The sequence below is a fragment of the Quercus lobata genome, chromosome 8, assembly GCF_001633185.2.
Source record: "Quercus lobata isolate SW786 chromosome 8, ValleyOak3.0 Primary Assembly, whole genome shotgun sequence".
In the NCBI taxonomy this organism is placed as follows: domain Eukaryota; kingdom Viridiplantae; phylum Streptophyta; class Magnoliopsida; order Fagales; family Fagaceae; genus Quercus; species Quercus lobata.
In genome coordinates, this window is record NC_044911.1 from 28,467,974 (window position 1) to 28,488,360 (window position 20,387).

Consider the following 20,387-nt stretch of genomic DNA (forward strand, 5'->3'; position numbering starts at 1 on the left):
TTAAAATGGAAATGAAATTTTAAAAGAGGTTTGATGTGGGTGTTGGCATCGTGGTGCTTCAATCAAAGCCGTTCCATCTAGTCACTATTGGCTCAATAATTTGGTCATTGACGGTTATGATCATGGGAATCTACTGGCCCCACTTGTCAAAATTGTGGCCGTACCTGTATGTGCACAATGAAGACATGGTTGGGCAGCGACAAAGAGGGACCTCCCAACCTAGACCCCTTGTAGGTGGACATGTGTCTATATGAATTCTTTTTGTGGTTAGGTCTGTACCTGTACGATAATTAAGATAATTTTATTAGGGGCGTTGCTCATTACTTTTATTGTTCATAAATGATCACTTTTAATATAGGAGTCATTAAAAGGACAACATCACCCTACAAAATCACAGCTTTACATATTGTAATCAATGGCCAATTTTAATGATGTAATTAAAGTTTAATCCATAAGGTACGGTTGATTCCCCTGCGTTTTATGCCCTACATTATCACATTTTATCATGAATAGACCTATTCTTTAAATAAATTCCATGTATATATATATATATATATGTATGAATATTACTCTATTTGTCTTAAATTAAATTATTGGTCTTGTTTAGAAAAATTAACTTTTTAAAAGAACATCATTTATTATTTTATTTATAGGTTCCAGTTAGCTCAACTGATAAAAAATTTTATGGTCATATAAGAGATTTGGGGTTTAATCCAGCGGACGCCATATATTGAAACTCTCTCAAAAAAAATTTATTATCTTGTTCTTTAAATTAAAAAGATATAAATGTCTAAAATTACTTGTAAATAAAGTTGAAAAATGTTATGTCCATAACGTTTTTATAAACAATTCTATAATAAAATTTTATGTGACAGGTTTTTACTTGCTGTTACTAGTGGGTAAGAAAGCAATTTCAATGGTAGATTCTGTCAATTAGGATTTGTTGTGAAAATGTTGTGAACGTAACACTTCTCTAAAAAAATTTATCATTTAAAGTGCTTGTGTTTTAATAGGGGTATTATAGGAAACACACTAAATTAATGGCTTTAATTTTAGAAATAGGACAAAATTTTGGAACATCACAAAATTGAATACATGACCAACAATTTTGGACGAAGAGAGTGTTTAATAGCAATGAGTAATGAAATAAATCAATAATTGTCAAGAGCTTTATAATTCGATTAGTTTGCACCTTCTAATGTTTCAAACAGAGACATTTATACATTATTTATACTCCATGATATTCAATAAAATCATCTCTTGAAAATAATATAATATAATAACAATATTGTTATACGATTTTTTTCCATCTCCAATTAAAAAAATTGAAACATGAATTGTCACACCTCCAAACAATATTATCACATGATATTAAAAAAAATGAAATATTGATATTGAGTTTAGATTATATTTATTTAAAAACATCCTGATTATATATTAAATTATATATATGAGTGTGTACACACGTGTGTGTTTATATATATTATCAATTATAAAATTTAGGTTTTTAATTTCATAACAACATGCTACAAACCTAAAATTAAAAAATATTTATTGTAAACTATTAGTAAAACACCAATCAATTAAACTATATAGGTGTTCTAGAGTTTTTTTCATACATAACATGAGGTGTTCTAGAGTTTTTTTTTTTTTTTTTTTTTTTTTTGGGGGGGGGGGGGAATTACAATAAATCTACCTGTGGTTTGGCCCGTTTTTACTTTGCCTACCTATGGTTTAAAACTGAACACTTTGCCCACTTGAGCTTCAATCTGTTTGCTCTCCGTTACCCACCTCACTCTCAGACGTTAGAAAAACACATTTTTAATATAAATCACAACAGAACACGGATCAAAACCACGAACCCTTTGAAGATTACTAATGAATGGAAAGGTTGAAAATTTGCCCGTAAGTGGTAAAGCCATTCCTTGAAAGAAGAAAAGGTTTTCGGCTCCTCTACAACCTGCTAAATTTATTTTAAAAAGAAAAACTAATGTCACCTCTTGATTGATTTTATTGAATCCCATATCACAAGGAACAGAAGTATAAAAAGTCACATCTAATCTAGAAAGGAAAAGAAAATTACCCTATAGGTGTTCAAGCTTTGTATTGCTTCTATAGGATGATGACAGTGCCCCCATCACTCTGTGGGAACTGGCTTCATCTTCTGTTCTCTGGCAATCATTAAAAAGAAAAAAAAAATAGTGAGAAAAATAGTGACATTAACGCTATTATCATATAATGCAAAATTTATTAAATCTGAAACATTTATATATAGGGGGAAAATTAGAACTAACTACTTAGATGATTATAACATACATGAAGATCTAAATCTTTCATGTAAGCTACCTTCTTGTTATTGTTCAATCTTTTAAAGATTCAACATCTTGCAGATGAGAATGGCTCAAGCTCAGTAGTTTCTTCTAGAGGTATCTCTTCAAGCTTTGCTCTTTTAGATGAAATTAGCCTTGACCCAGCCTTCTTCTTATTTTGGAGAAGGATTTTCGTGATTTTAGGGCTCATGAGGAAAGATTTCAAAGGGTTCGTGTTTTGACCTGTGTTATGTTATGATTTGTATTAAAAATGTGTTTTTCTAACGTTTGAGGGTGAGGTGAGTAACGGAGAGCAAACGGATTGAAACTCAGGTGGGCAAAGTGTTAAATTTTAAATCACATGTAGGCAAAGTGAAAACGGGCCAAACCACAGGTGGGTTTACTGTAATTTCTCTTTTTTTTCTATATACAAAAAAATTCCTAAGTATTATAGTAATTATTCTTCATCATCAAGTTAATATAGCAATAAGTCTCTTTTTGGTGTTGATGTGATATAAACTTTGATTTCTTATTTGATGGAGAGAAACATTATCAATTGAATTAAGTAGAGCTCACAACTTGCCAAGAGTTTTGTAACTCAATTGGTTGACACCTTATAATTTGTCCATGATATCTAGGGTTTAAATCTCCCTCTCGATTCTTAAATTGTAAATTTCGAATTATCAAAAAAAGAAGAAGCCACGTATTTGTAGAATTTTGATCTTAAAGCTTAGTACATAAACTAGTGCTTTTTTTTCTTTTTTCTTTTTTTGAGAAGAACTAGTGCTTTTAATTTAATTATTTATTTTTTTATGATAATTACAACAATGCTTATTAGTTAGTATAAATATGTAATAAAGCCTTGTCATTTAAGCATAATAAGTAAGGTAAATATTTTTGAGAAAAAACTAAGGTACATTTAATGAGTCCAAATCTTCTGTCCCATTTTTCCTACTCCACCTTATACTTTACCAATAAAAATTTGTCACGTGTTCATCTAATTAATTTGGACTCACATTTAATGTTGTACACAAATATCAAGAAAAACACTATTTAATATAATCATATTGAATTTGAGGGTTTAAGCCAATAAATCTATATATATATATATATTTGCTTTTGAAATATACCTCTTTGACATTGTTTATAGGGGTTTTTTTTTTAAAAAAAAAAAATTCAAAGGTTATTATATATAGGACCATTTATTTTTTTTACTACTCCCTCCGTCCCACTTTTTTTGTCTTCCATTCCATTTTGAGATATCCCAAAATATTGTCCTGTTTTTAAAAATAAAAATTATTAATTTACTAATACTCCTATTATACCCCTATTAATTTACTAATTCAATTTTTTGATAAATTTTTTTAATGGTAGTTTTGGAAATTTATACATTTTTAAAAAATAGACAAGATAATAAATGATTTTTTTTTGTAAATAAAAATGGAGGGATTTATGGTTATATTACACCCTCGGGCAAGGCGCCAGACAAACCGAATTTATGGTTATTGCCTGTACGGGGTTTTAACCCCGCTAAAGATGCCCACCAACGGACTCCTGCGGGTAGTGGGACTCAAACCTAGGTGTGTTGCATGAAGTGCTCGAACCTTACCCACTCAGCCAAGCCCCCGTTGACCAAGATAATAAATAATGTTCCGTTAAAAAGTTTGATTTTCAAAAAAAAAAAAAAAAAAGTAAGATAGGGGAAGTATTTAATAAGACCATTGTCTATTGATTACATAATTAGAGAAGGAAATAGTATATAAACAAGGAAAAAAAATCCTTGAGTGAGCTTGAGGAGAGACAAGTAACGCCAAAGCATGCATGTAATTCTGAGCTGAAGCCTGAAAGGCCAGAGAGAGAGAGAGAGAGAGAGCAATATCCATCAATCCCCATAAAATAAAATAAATAGTAGAGAGTAGAGTCGAGACACACAAGAGTGGCCAAAACCAAACTATTTGACCCACACGCATTCTCTTATCTCTCTCTCTCTCTCACCTCAGTCAGTGTAGGCTCAGTGGTCAGCCCTCCTCAAATGTAGAAACTTTATTCTACGACCATACCATACATATCATTTTCCACAAACTCACCCTTCTCTAACGGTAAGCACTTTCACTTTCCTCTCTTAACAGTTTTTCTATTTTTTTAATTTTTCTTACCCCTTTGTTTGTTTCCCGAGAAAGAATCATATTAAACAGAGTAATAGGGATCTTATCACTGCCTCTCAGTCCCACACCTGTTCTGGTTGTTACCAATTTTCAATTTTTCTTTGATTTCCTTTTCTCTGGAACCCATGTTGTAAAAAAAGCTTCTTCCTTTGATATTTTTGTGTTTGAGTTGAAATTCATTGGAATTTTGAGGTCTTAAAGACTCTGTTTGGTTGCAAATGGTTTAGGTACTTTTTTGTGGGGGATTGATTTGGGAGATGAGCAAAGAACACCAACCTGAGCCTCTTGATTTCTTTATTTGGACTGTTGAGGTACTGTATTTCTCTCTCTCTATCTGATTCTAGTTGTTTGGGTCCTGTTTCTGCGGTTAGATCTTGTTTAATTATTTATTTATTTATATTTGATTTGGGTTTCTATGCTGATATACTAGAATTGCTTGTTTGGGAGGTTTGATTGTGGTTGGTAAATTGGTTCTGTTATCTGATTGTTTTAGTATGTGCGATAATTGATTTTTCTAAATTTTGGGTTTTTTTATAGTTTGTTTTCTCTTTAAATTTGATTGTGATTTTGGGTTGAATTTAAATCTGGGTATTAGTTGAATTTGATAGTATTTAGTGATTCATTTTGGTGGTTATGTTGAATCGTGGAAGTTTGGACTGGAAAGTTTTTGTTTCGATTATTTTGATGTTGTAAAACCTGACTTATTGGCTCTAATAACGGTAACTAGAGATTATGTTGATTTTGTTTAATTAACGGTCTTTCCTAACATTCGAGCAAGGAATTTGGGGTCCGGTTTCTATTCAATGCATTTGTAATTTGAAAGGACTTGTGTTTATGTAGGATATAGAACTTTTAACTTTGTTGTCTTGTTATGGATGTCATATTTGCTTTACCAATGATGTGGATTGGTATGAAATGACGCATTTGAGGTTGAGGACCCTAATAAGCACATTTGAAAAGAGTTTTTTTCTTCATATATTCAAGTCTATCCAATTAGAATTCTAAAGTGATACTGTTGAGTGTTGCAATTATTGGTTAAATGCCTGAGCAATATGGGGTCTTGATTGTACTCGTACAACATTATTTTGAAAGTTACAGTGTAACTACCCAAATTCTGTATCACCATTGCACATATGTGAGACCTAGCATGTTATACATGAATGCTTCTAATTGTCTTGGAGCACCTACTCCATATTACCATTGCATGTATCTGAGACCTAGCATGTGCTACATGGATGCTTCTACTTTGGAGTTCTTTGTTTGAAAATTGAATGCTATGTGGCCGAGATCTGGCTAGGTGTTCAGCACAGTTGCTAAAGATTTCATCTCTTTGTTTCTTTCTGTGTATCCTGTGCTATTCTGTTCTATACATCCTGTGCAGAAGAATAATGCTTTAATAAATTTTATATTTTGATTAAAAGTTGCTAGAGATTGCAGCATCATAACACAATAGAAACTAAAAGAGATTGCCTGTTAAGACATATTAGGCAACCAGAACTAAGATGAAATAATTATGGTGATAAAGGAAACAAATTTTTTTTTTTTCCTAGTAGAATGAAAGTTATTTATCCAAAAAATAATAATAATAAAAAGAACAGAGAAAAGAAAATTTGCGTTAGTTGGTAGTTGTTCATTCACCATGAAAACTAGTTTTATGTGATGTGGATTAAGAACAATGAAAGGGTTCCAAAACCATGCATTTTTTTGTTAACAAACTAGTGAGATACGCTAAAGCTTCAAAGAAATGCATGTGGAAAGCAATTTTTTAATGGTGACTGAAGGAAATGTGCTTTGGTTTTGTTAATTATTTTTGTTTGTATGTAGCCTAAAATTGACCTGAACACTGTGCTAATAGAAGTGAACTAAGGAACATAAGCTTATGTTTTTGCTATTTTCAAGTCTTGATAATGTGTATGTGACTTTCAAAAAATAAAAATAAAAACCTAAAGATAGGGATATGTGGCTTATTGGCATGGCTCCTCCACAACTTTTTTTCTATTTTGCCAGGATGTTGGTTTGTGGTTGGAAGAGATAAACCTTGGTAGTTATCGCCAGATTTTTAAAGAAAATGGTGTCAATGGAGAATACCTGGAAGGCATGTCCATGTTCACTACTGAGCAGATTCTTCGGTTTATAAGACGATGCCACATGAAATGGGGAGACTTCATCACTCTATGCAAGGAGCTCAGGCGAATTAAAGGTCTCTCTCTCTCTCTCTCTCTCTCTCTCTCTCTCTCTCTCTCTCTCGTGTGTGTGTGTGTAGGTGCAGGGATTAATGCGTGTGTACAACAAATTTTTGTATCTGATGACTGTCACTGAGAAGTTAGTTTAGCATGAGAAAATTTGTTTAGTCATGCTACTTCTAAGAAGTTTTATGGTTAGAGAATTCTGATTATGTCTGTAGTCTCTTCTGGAAGAAGCTTTTGTGATCACTTTTTTCTCATGACAACTTCAGAATGCCTCAGTTGTGAACTTATAAAATCTTGGCATTGTTGAAGTATGCTTCATATGAGGGTGTGCTTTGGAACGTTAACAATGTAACTTCAATGGAGGATGGCACTCCATTCCCTTACCTGAGTATTTCGTAACCTTGAATGTTCCTTGTTTTTAGTGGTTGTTTTCTTATAAAAGTACAATTGGCATACCTTTTGGGATTGAATCTCTGGCCTCACTCTCCCACCCTTTTTTATTGGCCAAAAGAAACATGGGGAGAAAGTGGGAAAGCCATTTGGTCCAAAGACCATAGGTGTCATATTTTATTGTTGAAGATCTAAAGGAAAAATCTCAGTGCTTCACTAATGCTGTATTTTGTATTTGTAAATTGAAGGCTGTTGAGTAATTTTGTACTTTCATTGTTAATGTTTATAGGAGGAAAATTCTAATCTTTCTAAAAACATGAAGGAACATGGGTTGTTTATATTTATGAGATGTGTTTTCTCTTGAGGAATAGGTTGGCTGTGACTGTTTCCTTCTTCTCAAATATCTAGGTCATTTTACTGATAAGCACAAATGTTAATCATGATATTGCATTTCCAGTCAGCTGCACTACTAAAATTTTCATGTTATTCCATTTTTCTGTCATAACAACTTGAGCTTTAATTGAGAAACTGATGTGTAGTATCTTTTTTATTCTTTTGAATAATGAAATGAGTGCCTCCTTCATCTTTTGTTTGTGTGTGTATGGAATACTCTCTCTTAAATAATGAAATTGATGCACGGTTCTCTAGATAAAGTCTCTGTATTTTTTAGGAAGATATTTGTTATTTACTTCTGGACTGGATACTTAGCTGTATATACTGAAACCTATTACATCTCCAGTGGCTTGCCTGAAAGGGGAACAAAAGGTCCGCCGGCCGTGGTGGGCTCCATCTTGTCTCTCAGTACTCTTTGTCAAGGTGGCAAAACGTAACAGACAGTCGCGAGTTGTTTCCTTGAAGCTGGAACCGTGATGCAAGATCTGCTTTATATGTATGTATTTTTTTAATTTTTTTTTTTTTTTAAATTTCTTTTTGTTTAGAGAACAGAAACAGAAAGTAGGAAAGAACCTTTTTTTTTGGTATTGAATCTGGCAAAGGTTGCTGTTTGTTCTCTTTTGGAGAACTATATTTTACATACAAGCCCTTTAATGTTTTAATTTCTGTTGGTTTTTATAGTTCATATTCTATCCTAATCTGTGGAAAACAAAACAAAGAGCATGTTTTGAGTAATCAAGATAACTCCCCTACTCTGTGACTAGTACTACCATGTTTTCAGTATAAGAAACTATGTATGATAACGGGCTTAGGATAACAAAAACACAAACTGAACTGTAGTCCCAAATTTTTTAGAGTTGGCTGTGGATCCTGGACATATCAGTCAGTTGGTTACACATTCTTTTCCTTAAGTAATTTATATCTGAAGTCATAGTTTCTATTACTTCATTATTATGATTAACAGCTTTTTCAATTTTCCATAAAAAGTTTCCCAAAATCGATGATTAATGTACGTCCTTAACCAATCCCTTATTATTATTATTTCTCCCCCTTTGTTATCATGGGAGAGAACCTTTTGTCATGTCTTGAAAGAAATGGACATTGATGTGAGCAAGAAAAGGGAAAAGGAGGAGAGAAAAGAACCAGAGTGGTAAATGAGAGAAGCGAGACACAGATCACAAATCTTACCTATTAATATGTGTAGTGGAAAATGCATTCATTATTACTGGTAGGGGTGAGATTTGGTTCTAAATTTCTAGTATTGAAAAGATGCGTCATTAGCTTTAGTAAGGTAGCTGCGTATTTATCACTTGCAAAAGGTTAGTTCGATACAGTAAATAGCGTTGTGATTATTTTAGTAGTTGGACATGAGACAACGGTTGCTTGTCACAGAGAGAGAGATATATCATTCCTACAGATGGATCCTTTTTTGTTTGCACTTTGGTCGGCCAATATTTATGTACTAATTCAGATTCCAATATTGCAAACGAATAATTGAGTCCTATAATTATCTAGAATTGGTCCTAGTAGTTGAGAAGTTGATCTGATTATACAAGCTAGTTGATAAACCCGCTTGAGTCCACGTATTTACCAGTCTCTCTTATTATTATTATTAATATTATCATCTATACACGATATATTAGATATCCCAGGGGGTCCACTCTTTTTTTTTTTTTTTTTTGAGTAAAAATGATGGTAGACTTTATTTATTCAGAATTATATTGTATAATGAGAAAGAGAAAAGATGAGCATTTTTCTAACTAAACAATGGCCACTTCATTCTTTTTTGCAATGCTAGCAGAATCTAGAGCAACACAATTACATCATAAAGGGGCACTAACAAAGAATATATAAACAAAACTCTCACAAATAAAGCTTAATAATATCCTCAAGAATCCAAGCAACTTCTAAAGAGCAAATTCTGTCTGAAGCCGATGGTAGTTTAGGTTATGTATTTTCATGGAGGAAAAGGGGGTTGAGTACCAACCCGAAAGGAAGAAGATAATGATTGCTTGCCAATCTCAATTGCTTGTCTCTTGCGATGAGAGTTTCCAGCAAGTGAAGAAATAGTTTCAGAAGCTTTAGTGGCTGTTTGTTTAATAAATGGGTGATGTTATGAGAACTATTTGTATTTGGAGAGGGGTTTGTAGATTTACATAACATACGTTTCCAAGTCCTAGAAGATGGTTTGGTGGGGCTCGAAACCTCAACCAGATCGCCCGAAATTACCTCCATATCTACATCCACCACTGTTTCAAAAAAAACAGATTCCCATTATTTGAAAATTGTTTAACTTCATCATTTATCTCAATAGGGGCACGTCTATCTTGGGGAGAATTCAAACTCAAGTTATCATGATTTAGACAAACGTCTATTGAGGATAGATGTTGGATTGAATCAAAATTCCCAACATTGTAGTAGTGAGATTAGAATTTGAGATTACCTTATCAGGACGAGAGGGTGGCTTATCCGAAAGAATTATTGGAAGAGGATCAGGTTGAATAGGTACTTCATGGTTGCCATCTTGGAAAATACCGTTAGAATTTGAAAAAGGGGTAAAGCTCAAGGGAATCAACCTTGTATTGGAGACTTTACTAGTGAAACGATATATTTTGGTACCAGTCAATACCGGTGTCTCATTTTGGATTTACCGCTATTTTTTTATATTTATAAATATATATATATATAATAAAAATAAAAATTTACCATAAAACATTACCTTAATTCAGAACAAACTATTCATGGTTTTAGAATTTAGCATCAACTAAAAAAAAAAAAAACAGAAACCTTAATTGTTCATTGCATACTAAGAAAATAAATAATACAAATAAGTTACCAATTACAAAACTAAAAAAAAAAAAGCTTTTTTTTTAATAGGCTGGTACACTTGGTACTGGCCGAAACACCCGAAATCGGCCAGTACGCTTGGTACACGGCCGGTATTTAAACCGATACAAAACATTAGAGTTTCAGTACCGTGCACGTACCGGTACGGTACGGTATCCTCTTCCTTGGGAAGAGAAGGTATCTTGTGAGACGGGTGCATGCGCCTGTCTCACCCAAGATTTTTTCCCTTGGTAAAGCTACCAGTTTTTTTCCCAGATTGGGTGAAATATCATCCCTCTTAGAAATTGGATTCAATTTGGAATTAGAGAAATTGATTCCTTTTCCCACCCAGAATTTACACTAGTTTCTTCCATCGTGTGAAACACCACTTGAGAGTGTCGATGTTGAGTTGATTCTTCTTCTTCCTCTTTTGACAATTGTACTTTATCTTCTTCATGTTGTGGATCGGAAGGAAAATAGTTTGAATCTTTCCTCTGTACATCTTTTGGAGCTATGGATCAAATCATCATCATCTGTCAAAAAACAGCTTAACTTAAGTTGGGGGCATTCACAATCATATTGACCAAACGCCCCACATCGATAACAAAATAAGCAATCTCTCATGTTTGAAAAATACCCAACCTTCATCTAATTCATCAATATGAACCATTTTACATCTCATGAGAGGCTTTGTGATGTCAATATTCACCTTGATGCAAAGAAAAGGACCCCAAGTGAGACCACTTTTGGAAGCATCAATTGTAATAAGTTTGACCAATCCATTGGCTATGTGAGTTCCCACGTCCTTGTTCATGCTTTTAATGGGAATATTGAAAACCCAAATCCAAAATGGAGAATATTAGAATTTGACATTACTAAGGCTGAGATCTCCACTAAAACGTTTCATCAGAATAAGTCTTTTGTTAAAAGTCTAGGGACTTTTATCCAGATTTCCCTCAAGTTCTCCTCTTTATTATAGATAGCCAAAAAGAAATTAATATCAACGGCTTTGATGACTACACCATGAGAACAATACTAAAGTTGGTGAATGGCGGATTTGAATGCTTCTTTGTTAAAATCCTTGTTGGTCTGCAATTTGAACAAAATACTGAATCGAGATTTAGAGGGAGTCACTTCGTGTGATTTGACTGCCATCGCCCCCTTTTTTTTGGGTCAAAAATGCAAAAGCGTTTCCAAAGTTCATCCATAGATGCATCCATCTTGAGGGGTATAAAGTGTCGTTAAAAAAAAAAAAAAAAAAAGAGGAGCAAAATCTCTTATGATGATCTTAATAATTCAGATGAGAGAGGTTAGAATCTTACGAATGAACACGAGTTGATAGCTTTTACTTTCCAAGACCTCTTGGAGCTAGGGAGAGAGAAATTTGTTTTTATGCCTTAATAAAATGGGTCCACTCTATGTTAATTGTTTTTTTTTTTTTTTTAATCATCGAACTAAGATATTTATTGATTTTTTCATTAAAAAGAAGAAAATATGTACTTAGTGACTTTTAGTATAGATAAAATTCGAATCAAGGTACCTTATTCGATATCAATAGATTTTATCAATTTAATGGACTAATCATCCAAACCATTAAATGCAATTTTAATTATTATAATAGTTACTCATAAAAACCATCATTAAAAAAAAAAAAATAAATAAGGAAACCTGAATTTAAAATATGTAAATCAAACGATGTGAGACATGCACAAGTTAGTTGATAATGCCAATTAAGCCTATAGATTGTTTGGCACATACTAAAACAGTAAGACCTGAACCTAAGGAAAATCTCGTTTGGCACATCACTTGTTTGGCGTATAACAAAACAGCAAGACTCAAAATCCAAGAAAATCATGCAATAATCTGGTATCTTTAGTCACTTCATTACAAGTTTCTTTTGTTTAATATGGTTAGAGCATTCTCATCAAAGGTGTTAAAAATGATAAATACTATCTTTTTTTGTATTTTTAACACTTCAAATCATAAAAACATACATACATCAAAGATGCTAAATGCTAAGGATTTTAACATTCAACTACAGTGAGTTGTTATTAATAACAGCTCACTGTAGCTAGATTTAAATAAAAAATAAAAACTTTTTTATTCTCACTTCTCTCTTCTCTTTCCTCTCTCACTTCTCTCTCTTGATGGTTGTGGTCCGGCAATGGTTTTGGTCCAACGATGGTGGTCCGATGGTCATGGGTCTAATGTGGTTTGATGGTCCGATGGTCACGATGCTGTTCCTGGGTCACAGTGTGGTGTTACTAGGTCGTGGTTTTGATTTTGGGTCACCAACGGTCGTGGGTCGTGTTCTTGGGTCACCAACAGTCCGATTGCTGGTGGGTCTAGCTGGTGGCGATGGATTGTGTTCCTAGGTCACCGGCGGTCTGAGTGATTTTGATTTTGATTTTTTTTTTCTACTGTTGATTGTGGTTGTGGTGGATCTAGCTGGAGGCTGTTGGCTGGTGGCGGTGATGATGGGTGGATATGGATATGGTGGGTGTGGTGGGTGGATGTGGAGGTTTTTTTTTTTTTTTTTTTTTTGTGGTTGTGGTGGATCTGGCTGGTGGCGGCGATGGTGGGTGGATGTGGTGGTTGTGGTATAGGTGAGTGGATGTGGTGGCCCTCGGTGCTGAGAATAGTTGGGTTGAGAAAGAGAGAGACAAATGAGAGAGAGAGAATAAAAAATGAATAAAGAATAATAAAGAAAGAATATTTAAATGAAGTGTTAAAAAAAATAAAAGTTTTAATGTAAGGGATATTGTAAAGTGATGTGTTATATGTTATAAAGTTGGTTTTTGAGATAGTAAATGCTAAATTGTTTAGAAGCTTTGATGAGAATGTTCTTAGAGCATTCTCATTAAGAATTGTAAATGTTATAAATGCTAAATTTTAACATCAAGTTTGTAAAAAACATACTCCATCAAGAATTGTAAATCCTATTAATTTTGCACTCTAGTTACAAAAAAAAAAAAAAAGATTTGTTTAATGATAGTTGTTGGGTACTGAAAACAGGTATGGATGGTAGTTATTTAAAAACATAAAGAAAGAATAAAGAAAATATAAAGAAAGAATAAAAAAATATATATTTAAATAAAATGGTAAAATAATAGAACCTTTGATATTAAGTATATTGTAAAGTGAGATATTAAAATGAATAAAGTAACTTTTTGATATGCTAAATGTTAAAGTTTTTACCATTCTTAATGAGAACGCTCTTAGGATTTCTTTTGTTTATTTATTTTATAATTAAGTGTTAAAGTAGGCATTTGAACGTGAATGCCTTTTATTAGAAACATTAATAGATGCTATTTGATTTACAAAACAGTGGGCAGTCTGAGATAGGCCTGGGCGGCTGGGCCAGACCTAAACCGATGTGCAATGCCAGGCCCGAAGATTAGGTCAGGCTTGACTAGTTAGAAAGGTCCATGAACCACTTCCTCCCATCAAAGTTATTGTTAACCCAATAAATATCCCTTTGCTCCCATAATTATTACATTATTATTGTTATTTTTTGATGAACTACATCATTATTGTTATTGTTATTGGAGAATAATTCTTTTTTGCAAAATAATGAATTTATTGTTTCTCCCTCAATAAAATGCACATAACGAGACTATTAGAGTATCTACATTGATGGAGCTATTTTTTTTAGCTATTAAGTACCACAAAATGTTATTTTATCTATTTTACTCTCTCACTTTACAAAACATTCAACATCAATGGTTTTATTTTAGCTTTCAATACAATAAATTAATATATCTATTACATTAAACAATATATTTATTTATTATTTTTTCCCTATTCTTCACTGTCTTCATCACTATCTTCAGGCACCACCTCGGCACACAAACCTAGCACAAACTTGGCAGAAACCCAGCACAAACTCAGCACACAAACACAAATCCAGCACAAACTTGGTGGCGATGGGGTTTTGGTAACAGATTGGCAATGGGGCTGGGGGAGATGGGGTCTCGGCGAAATGGGTCTGGGGAGATGGGGTCTCAGCGGAATGGGTCTGTGGGTTGGCGAGATGAGTTTAGGGAGATGGGTCTGTGGGTCAGCGAGATGTGGGTCGACGAGATGGGTCGGCGAAGCAGAGAAGAGATGAGGGAGGCGCTAGAAAGAAAAAAAAAATGAGAAGGAAAAAAAGAAGAAAGGAGAGAAGCCAGAGAGAGAGGAAGAAAGAAAAAGAGAAAACATTTTTTTAATGAGAGAAGAGAGAGAAGTTTAATAATTTTTTTTTTTTTAGCTTCTTGCTACAGTGCATAGCTATGCATAGCTGTTTATGGTTGTGCATTGTAGCAAGAAACTAAAAATTTTTAGATATAGCACCACCACTGCAGCATGCTTTTTAAGTATTGGTGGTGCTAAAAATAGCAATATAGCTATTTAGCCCACCAATATGGATGCTCTTATAAGTATAAAACTCTGCAAATTTGAATTATTTTCAAAATCTTCACACTTTGATGCAATCTCAATCAATTAAGAATTTATCACAGTTATACTTTTATACTAATAGAACGACAAAATTAGGCTTTTCATTTGTTACAGGATTTGTACTGTTTGAGCTTCTATTTTTTTTTTTATCTTGTTTTCTCAAAGGGTTTGCAACGTTATAATGAATAAGATTTTCCTAATCCTTCTCATGGATCACCAAATTTTTATAATGATTTTAAAATTAATTATATTATCGTTAGGTCAATTTCACTTTGGTCCTTTTTAACATCAATTGTGTCAATTCAATCCTTAATTTTGACTTTGTTTCAATGTTGTCCTATTCATACAAAATGCAAAAGTGCCTAAAAATTACTTGTGTCATTCAATCTATCTATCTATAATTAATTATAAAAGTTGGATCCCACAATTGATGGATGCACACAATGATGACAAGTGGCACAATCCTCTATCTATTTAGAATAACATGGACAATGGTGCCACATGACAAGTAGCAATTTATCCATAACATAACACACATGACATGTGTCAATACATTTAATTCTAAATTCCAAATTAATGGTAGTTACAAATATTAATGGTACTATTCTTTTTTAAATTCCTTTTGAAAAACCTGTCACTTTAATGGAATTGAACACGTTAATAATTATGTAGTAATATTTGTGTGACTATTCACATTTAGAACACATAATTTACGGTGGATTCCAGTTAGTTTAATTAGTAAAATCTCTAATGGATGAATAAGAGATTTAGAGTTTAATTTTCGCTTACACCAAAAACCTATTGGTGTCTTGATTTGATGATAAAGAGCAAAATCATAGAAGCAAACGTCATATATTGAAATTCTATCGAAAAAGAAAAGAAAAAAGAGCACATAATTTACAATTATTTATGTGTGGGCCAAGGTGAGTTAAGGGATATTGGGCCTAGATAGAAATCTAGGAAGGCCTAACTAAACGTTCATATGGAGTACCCAGGTTTAAATAGTTCGAGAAAAGAGTTAGTTCGAAGAAGATGTTACTTCAAGGAAAGAAGTGAACCGAGGGGGATAGAGAAATGATAGGCCATACCAAGGGTGTTGGTCGAGGGAAGCAATAGTAGCTCATCTGAACAAAAGTTGGGAGAAGCTTCCTGACAATGCCACCACCCCCGCATTAATGATTGAATGACCCTTGAACAGTATCTCAACAGCCTGTTACCTGCTTAGCACAACCTCAAAAGGAGGTGAGAAGAAAGATATGGCAAATATCTTGTTTGAAAGATCATCCACTCTATAGGTGGATGACAAAGATTGAAGCATTAGAGCTATAAATAGAGAAAAACCCCCCATGAAAAGGGATTGGATCCAAGAGAGAGAGAGAGACTCTGTAACACTGAATATAGTTGAGTCTTGTATTCCCATCCTAGAACAAACACTCTTCAGATTTTCTGAGGAAGATAAAACAATCAAGAATTGATCTCATCTTCTATAAGTTGGACTTGTGTCATTGTTTCTTCCTTTGTCATGTTGAATTATTGTTTTAACTCAACTGTTGGTCCAAACATCCATCTCTTACAAATTAATTACTTCAAACAAAAGCCCCACCCATCAATCAGGGTCTTTGGTTTTTGACCCATACAATATATATCAAACATATGCAAGGATGAACCTTGAATTTTAAGCTCTCGGGGGGGGGGGGGGGGGAGTATAAGCAAAAAGAAAACTCTAAATAGGCATCCATATAGTATTAACAAACTATCAACCATAAGAGATTTGAGGTTTAATTCTCGTCTATACCAAAAATCAAATGGCGTCTTGGTCGATGATAAAGAGCACAATCATTAGAAACATTCACCATATGTTGTGAAACTCTATTAAAAAAAAAAAAAAAACTATAAACCAAAACAAATACACAAAATCATTAAGATGCAATCATCTACCAACAAAGAAAAAAAAACACAAAATAATATTGTTTCTTAATATTGGGCTGGCTAGGATTTATATATATTTTTAAGTTTTCTTTTTGTTAAGTTTTTGAGTTGAGTAGTTGCTAGTTAGACTAATTGGAGAAGATAGGGGTTTAAGGTTTTGAAATAGGAGGCCAATTGCAAAAATGAAAAGATATAACTAATAAATATTCTGGCCCCTGGTCCTCTCCCCTTGGGTGGGGTCCATCCCTCAACATAAGTCAAGTTTATAATTTATTACTTAAATATATCCATTCAAATGAGCATCATCATTAAAGCGACCACATCAGTGGTTGCAAAAATGTGCAAAATACAAAAAGTGCTCAATTTTGCACATTTTAACCCAAAAAACACCCACATCAGTCTTTGTAAAAATGTCTAAATATACACAACGGTCTTGCAAATTAACAGTAATCGTGCATATATGCACGATTACTGTAACATGTGCATATAATATCTTAATAAATTTTTCTCTCTCCTCTTTGTACCTGACTCTCACCTCCCTCTCTTTTTCTCATTTCATCAGAGACTCTCTCAGGCACATAGCTCTCTCTTTCTCTCATCTCATCAATCTTTCTTCATCTAGCTTCCGCTGATCACCACTGCCGCCAATGAGAACAAGGTCAAGCAATCTGAGTCCGTCGTCTACAACACGAACGAAGTTCTCTGATGAAGAAACCTAAGGCTTTGTTCTGAGCGCTGAGGAGCAGAAATTAGACCACCACGTAGATGAAGACGAAGACTTAGAAGACGTCGTATTATAAGGAGTAATAGTAGTAGAAGAAGAAGAAGAAATCCTAGAATCTCGTGGGTTTTGATCCTTTTTTGGTTGAGCTTAAGGCTGCCATGATAGTGATTGTGGGTGTGGGTTGGTGGTATCGGTGATTGTGGAGCTGGTTTTTTGGTTTTTTTTTACTGGGTTTGTTTCTTTTTTTTTACTGGTTTTCTTTGGGATTCTAGTGTGATCGGCTTGTGTAGATTTTGGTATCTGTGAGGGAGATGGTGGCTGTGTGGGTTGAGTTGGGTTTGTGAGGTAGATGACAGTGTTAAAGAAATGAATATTTTATTTGAATAAATGTATATAATAGACAAACTGATGTGGGTGTTTTGTAAAAATAAGAGTGTAAAATAGAAAAAGTAGGTTTTAGATGTGCAAAATGGGAAAAATTTTTGCACATACTGATGGGGATGCTCTTAGAATTCTCAAAACTATGTAGTTTTGCACTTTTGTTTTTCCCTTCTATTACCTTTTCAAATTACCTATGAAAAGTGAGGTTTTTTTTTTTTTTTTCTTCTTTATCTAATTAGTTGTTGCCCTACCCATTACAATACATTAACTCTAATTAGTTCTCACCCCTCTTCATTTGTGTGTTTTTTCCCCAATATATGAATCAGTTTGCACAACTCTCTCTATCTCTCCCTCATCAACTTTTAGAGGCTTCTCATAATGTGTGATTGGCAAAGTTTTTTTTTTTTTTTGAGTGAGTTTTAATTTATGACGTTCGCTGCTGATGATAGCTCTTTATTAGCAGACCAAGACACCAATTAGTTTTTTGTGCAGACGAGGATTGAATCCTAGATCTCTAATTCAACCATTAGAGAGTTTACCAGTTGAGCTAACTGGAACCTACTGACAAAGATTATATTGTTACATTATTGCTGTAAAGATGATTTATCCAACAACAACAAAACAGTGTCAAGAATTTCTATTCGAGGCATGTTATTCTAACATAGATCAAATTTTTTTTAGTTCAATCAAATCCTTTTGTAACTTTGGATCACAAGTTCAATACATCAGCCATGTTTTTTAGTTCACATATAAATAAAATTTGTGGCTTTAGATTGCAGTTTCAATCTGCATAACAAATGCATGCTCTATCAAGTATGGTAAAACCCATAGCTTTCACACAGTCACACTCTCTTTAACCTTCTGTGTACCAAATATTGGCCGTTGAAAAAGAATGTTCCAATGAATTTTAGTAAACTTTGGCTTATTATGTTTGTAAAAGTCCCAAAGTATTTGGTGTTTTTATTTTTGTGATTGTTGTCTGGCATGTATTTGGTGAAATTATTTTTACATATGTGGTGTGTAATTGTTTCAATGTGTTAAGCATGTCCTTTGCTTTATTTACTTATTCGTTTTTTGAACTTATTTTTGGTTTCTCAAATCCTGTATTCATTTCCTCAACCCAACCCATTTCATGTTTAGCATTATTTTCTGTTATAGTTTTTGCTTTTTTTCACTTTATATTTTTCAATTAAAAATTCAGCACAACAACCACACAACACACACACCAATGGTAAAACCAAAACCAAATCCTTCTACATCCACCTTTGTCACTAGATTCACCACCACAACTGATCCAAACCCACCCCCATCACCACCAGGTCCACCACCATATGTAAACCTACAGCACCACAGCCATGCCATAACCACACACAAAGGGATAGAGAGAAACAATCACACCCATGGGCAGCCACAACCCCCACCGGACACCATCACCTCCATATCCCCACCACAACCAAATCCATAGCCACCTGTTAGAATTATGAGCCCTCAAAAACAATATTATGCATTTTTATTTGATAATAAAATTTTATTTTCACATACATAATTTTTACAGGTGTATTTCATTGTTTAAATGTGGCATGTGATGTCGCCTTTGTAGAAAAATCATGTTAATGGTTAAGGAACCAAAGGCATGGAGTAATGATTTTTCATAGATTATTAAATTATTCTAGGTTGTGGATATTAATTGAATATCACCACTAAAGCCTACATTTGTTGTGCCGCTATATGATAGAATGATTTACTCCATCATTAAGGTAGTGACTTTAAGCAGACAAGTGGGTGTAATATAACAAGCACATACACAGAATCGGATCTGATCAAGAACACCTTATGGAGTGATCACTGTTAATTAGAAGATTGTTTTATCACAATTTTTATATTGTTCTCAAACATGAGAGGTTTGTGGTTATATGTGTAACGAGTAAAATATGTAAATGCTCAACAATGAATCCACTAGTTTATAAAGAAGATAGTATATTTAGTTGATTTTCATATTGAAGTCAGACTCAAAACAAAAACGGCTAGTGACATTTTTGAAAAATGTTTTTCATATATATAATTTTTTTATATATATATTTAAAGAGTTTTTCAAAAATATTTTGGAGTCCAATAGAAATTATGAAATCAAGAAATTAAGGGTTACATAAGCTAGGGACATGACAATGATATTAATCTAGTCCTAGTGGCTTGTGGGAATATAGCGTGCTAGAAGGACATAGATATAAAATTGTAAGTAATGGAACCTCATTTGTAATTCTTTAATCTTTGGGGGTCAATTGCAAGGTGTTGATGGACATTATTGCAATCTATAAAGTTTCAAATATTTTCTTGATATGGTTGAGAAAATTAAGGAATAATTTTGAAAGAGTTTCAAGATAAGTCAATAACATTGAAAAAGTTATTGATTAATCCTATAGTTGAAGATTAGGATTCCTAAGAATCTCATGTCCAATCTCTCTCTTGGGTTTTAGAAGTCTTAAATAAAAATAAGATTTTAAAAATATCATATCAGTTGTTGGTCATCAGAACTACTAAGTGATATTGTAGTCTTCTAAAAACCCAAAAAGAAACAGAGAGAGAAAAGTGAATACATTGGGAGGCAACACGCTTAGGTTGCTAAGACAGGTACGCAATTTTG

The 20,387-nt window shown here is 33.4% G+C and overlaps 1 protein-coding gene across 1 annotated transcript; it reads left to right on the forward strand.

The window, feature by feature from the left end:
- The first annotated feature begins 4,220 nt into the window (after window positions 1-4,220).
- Window positions 4,221-8,112, forward strand: LOC115957942. The gene is made up of 4 exons (XM_031076293.1): window positions 4,221-4,408; window positions 4,702-4,785; window positions 6,482-6,674; window positions 7,793-8,112. Exons 2-4 carry the CDS (start codon window positions 4,732-4,734, stop codon window positions 7,921-7,923), a joined length of 378 nt encoding a protein of 125 aa, XP_030932153.1. The 5' UTR covers window positions 4,221-4,408; window positions 4,702-4,731; the 3' UTR covers window positions 7,924-8,112.
- Window positions 8,113-20,387: the final 12,275 nt, after the last annotated feature.

Coding starts and splice junctions, on each gene's coding strand:
- LOC115957942 (XM_031076293.1), top strand. CDS start 4,732: ATGAGCAAAGAACACCAACCTGAGCCTCTTGATTTCTTTATTTGGACT. Junction 4,786..6,481: donor TCTTTATTTGGACTGTTGAG/GTACTGTATTTC, acceptor CTATTTTGCCAG/GATGTTGGTTTGTGGTTGGA. Junction 6,675..7,792: donor GGAGCTCAGGCGAATTAAAG/GTCTCTCTCTCT, acceptor TTACATCTCCAG/TGGCTTGCCTGAAAGGGGAA.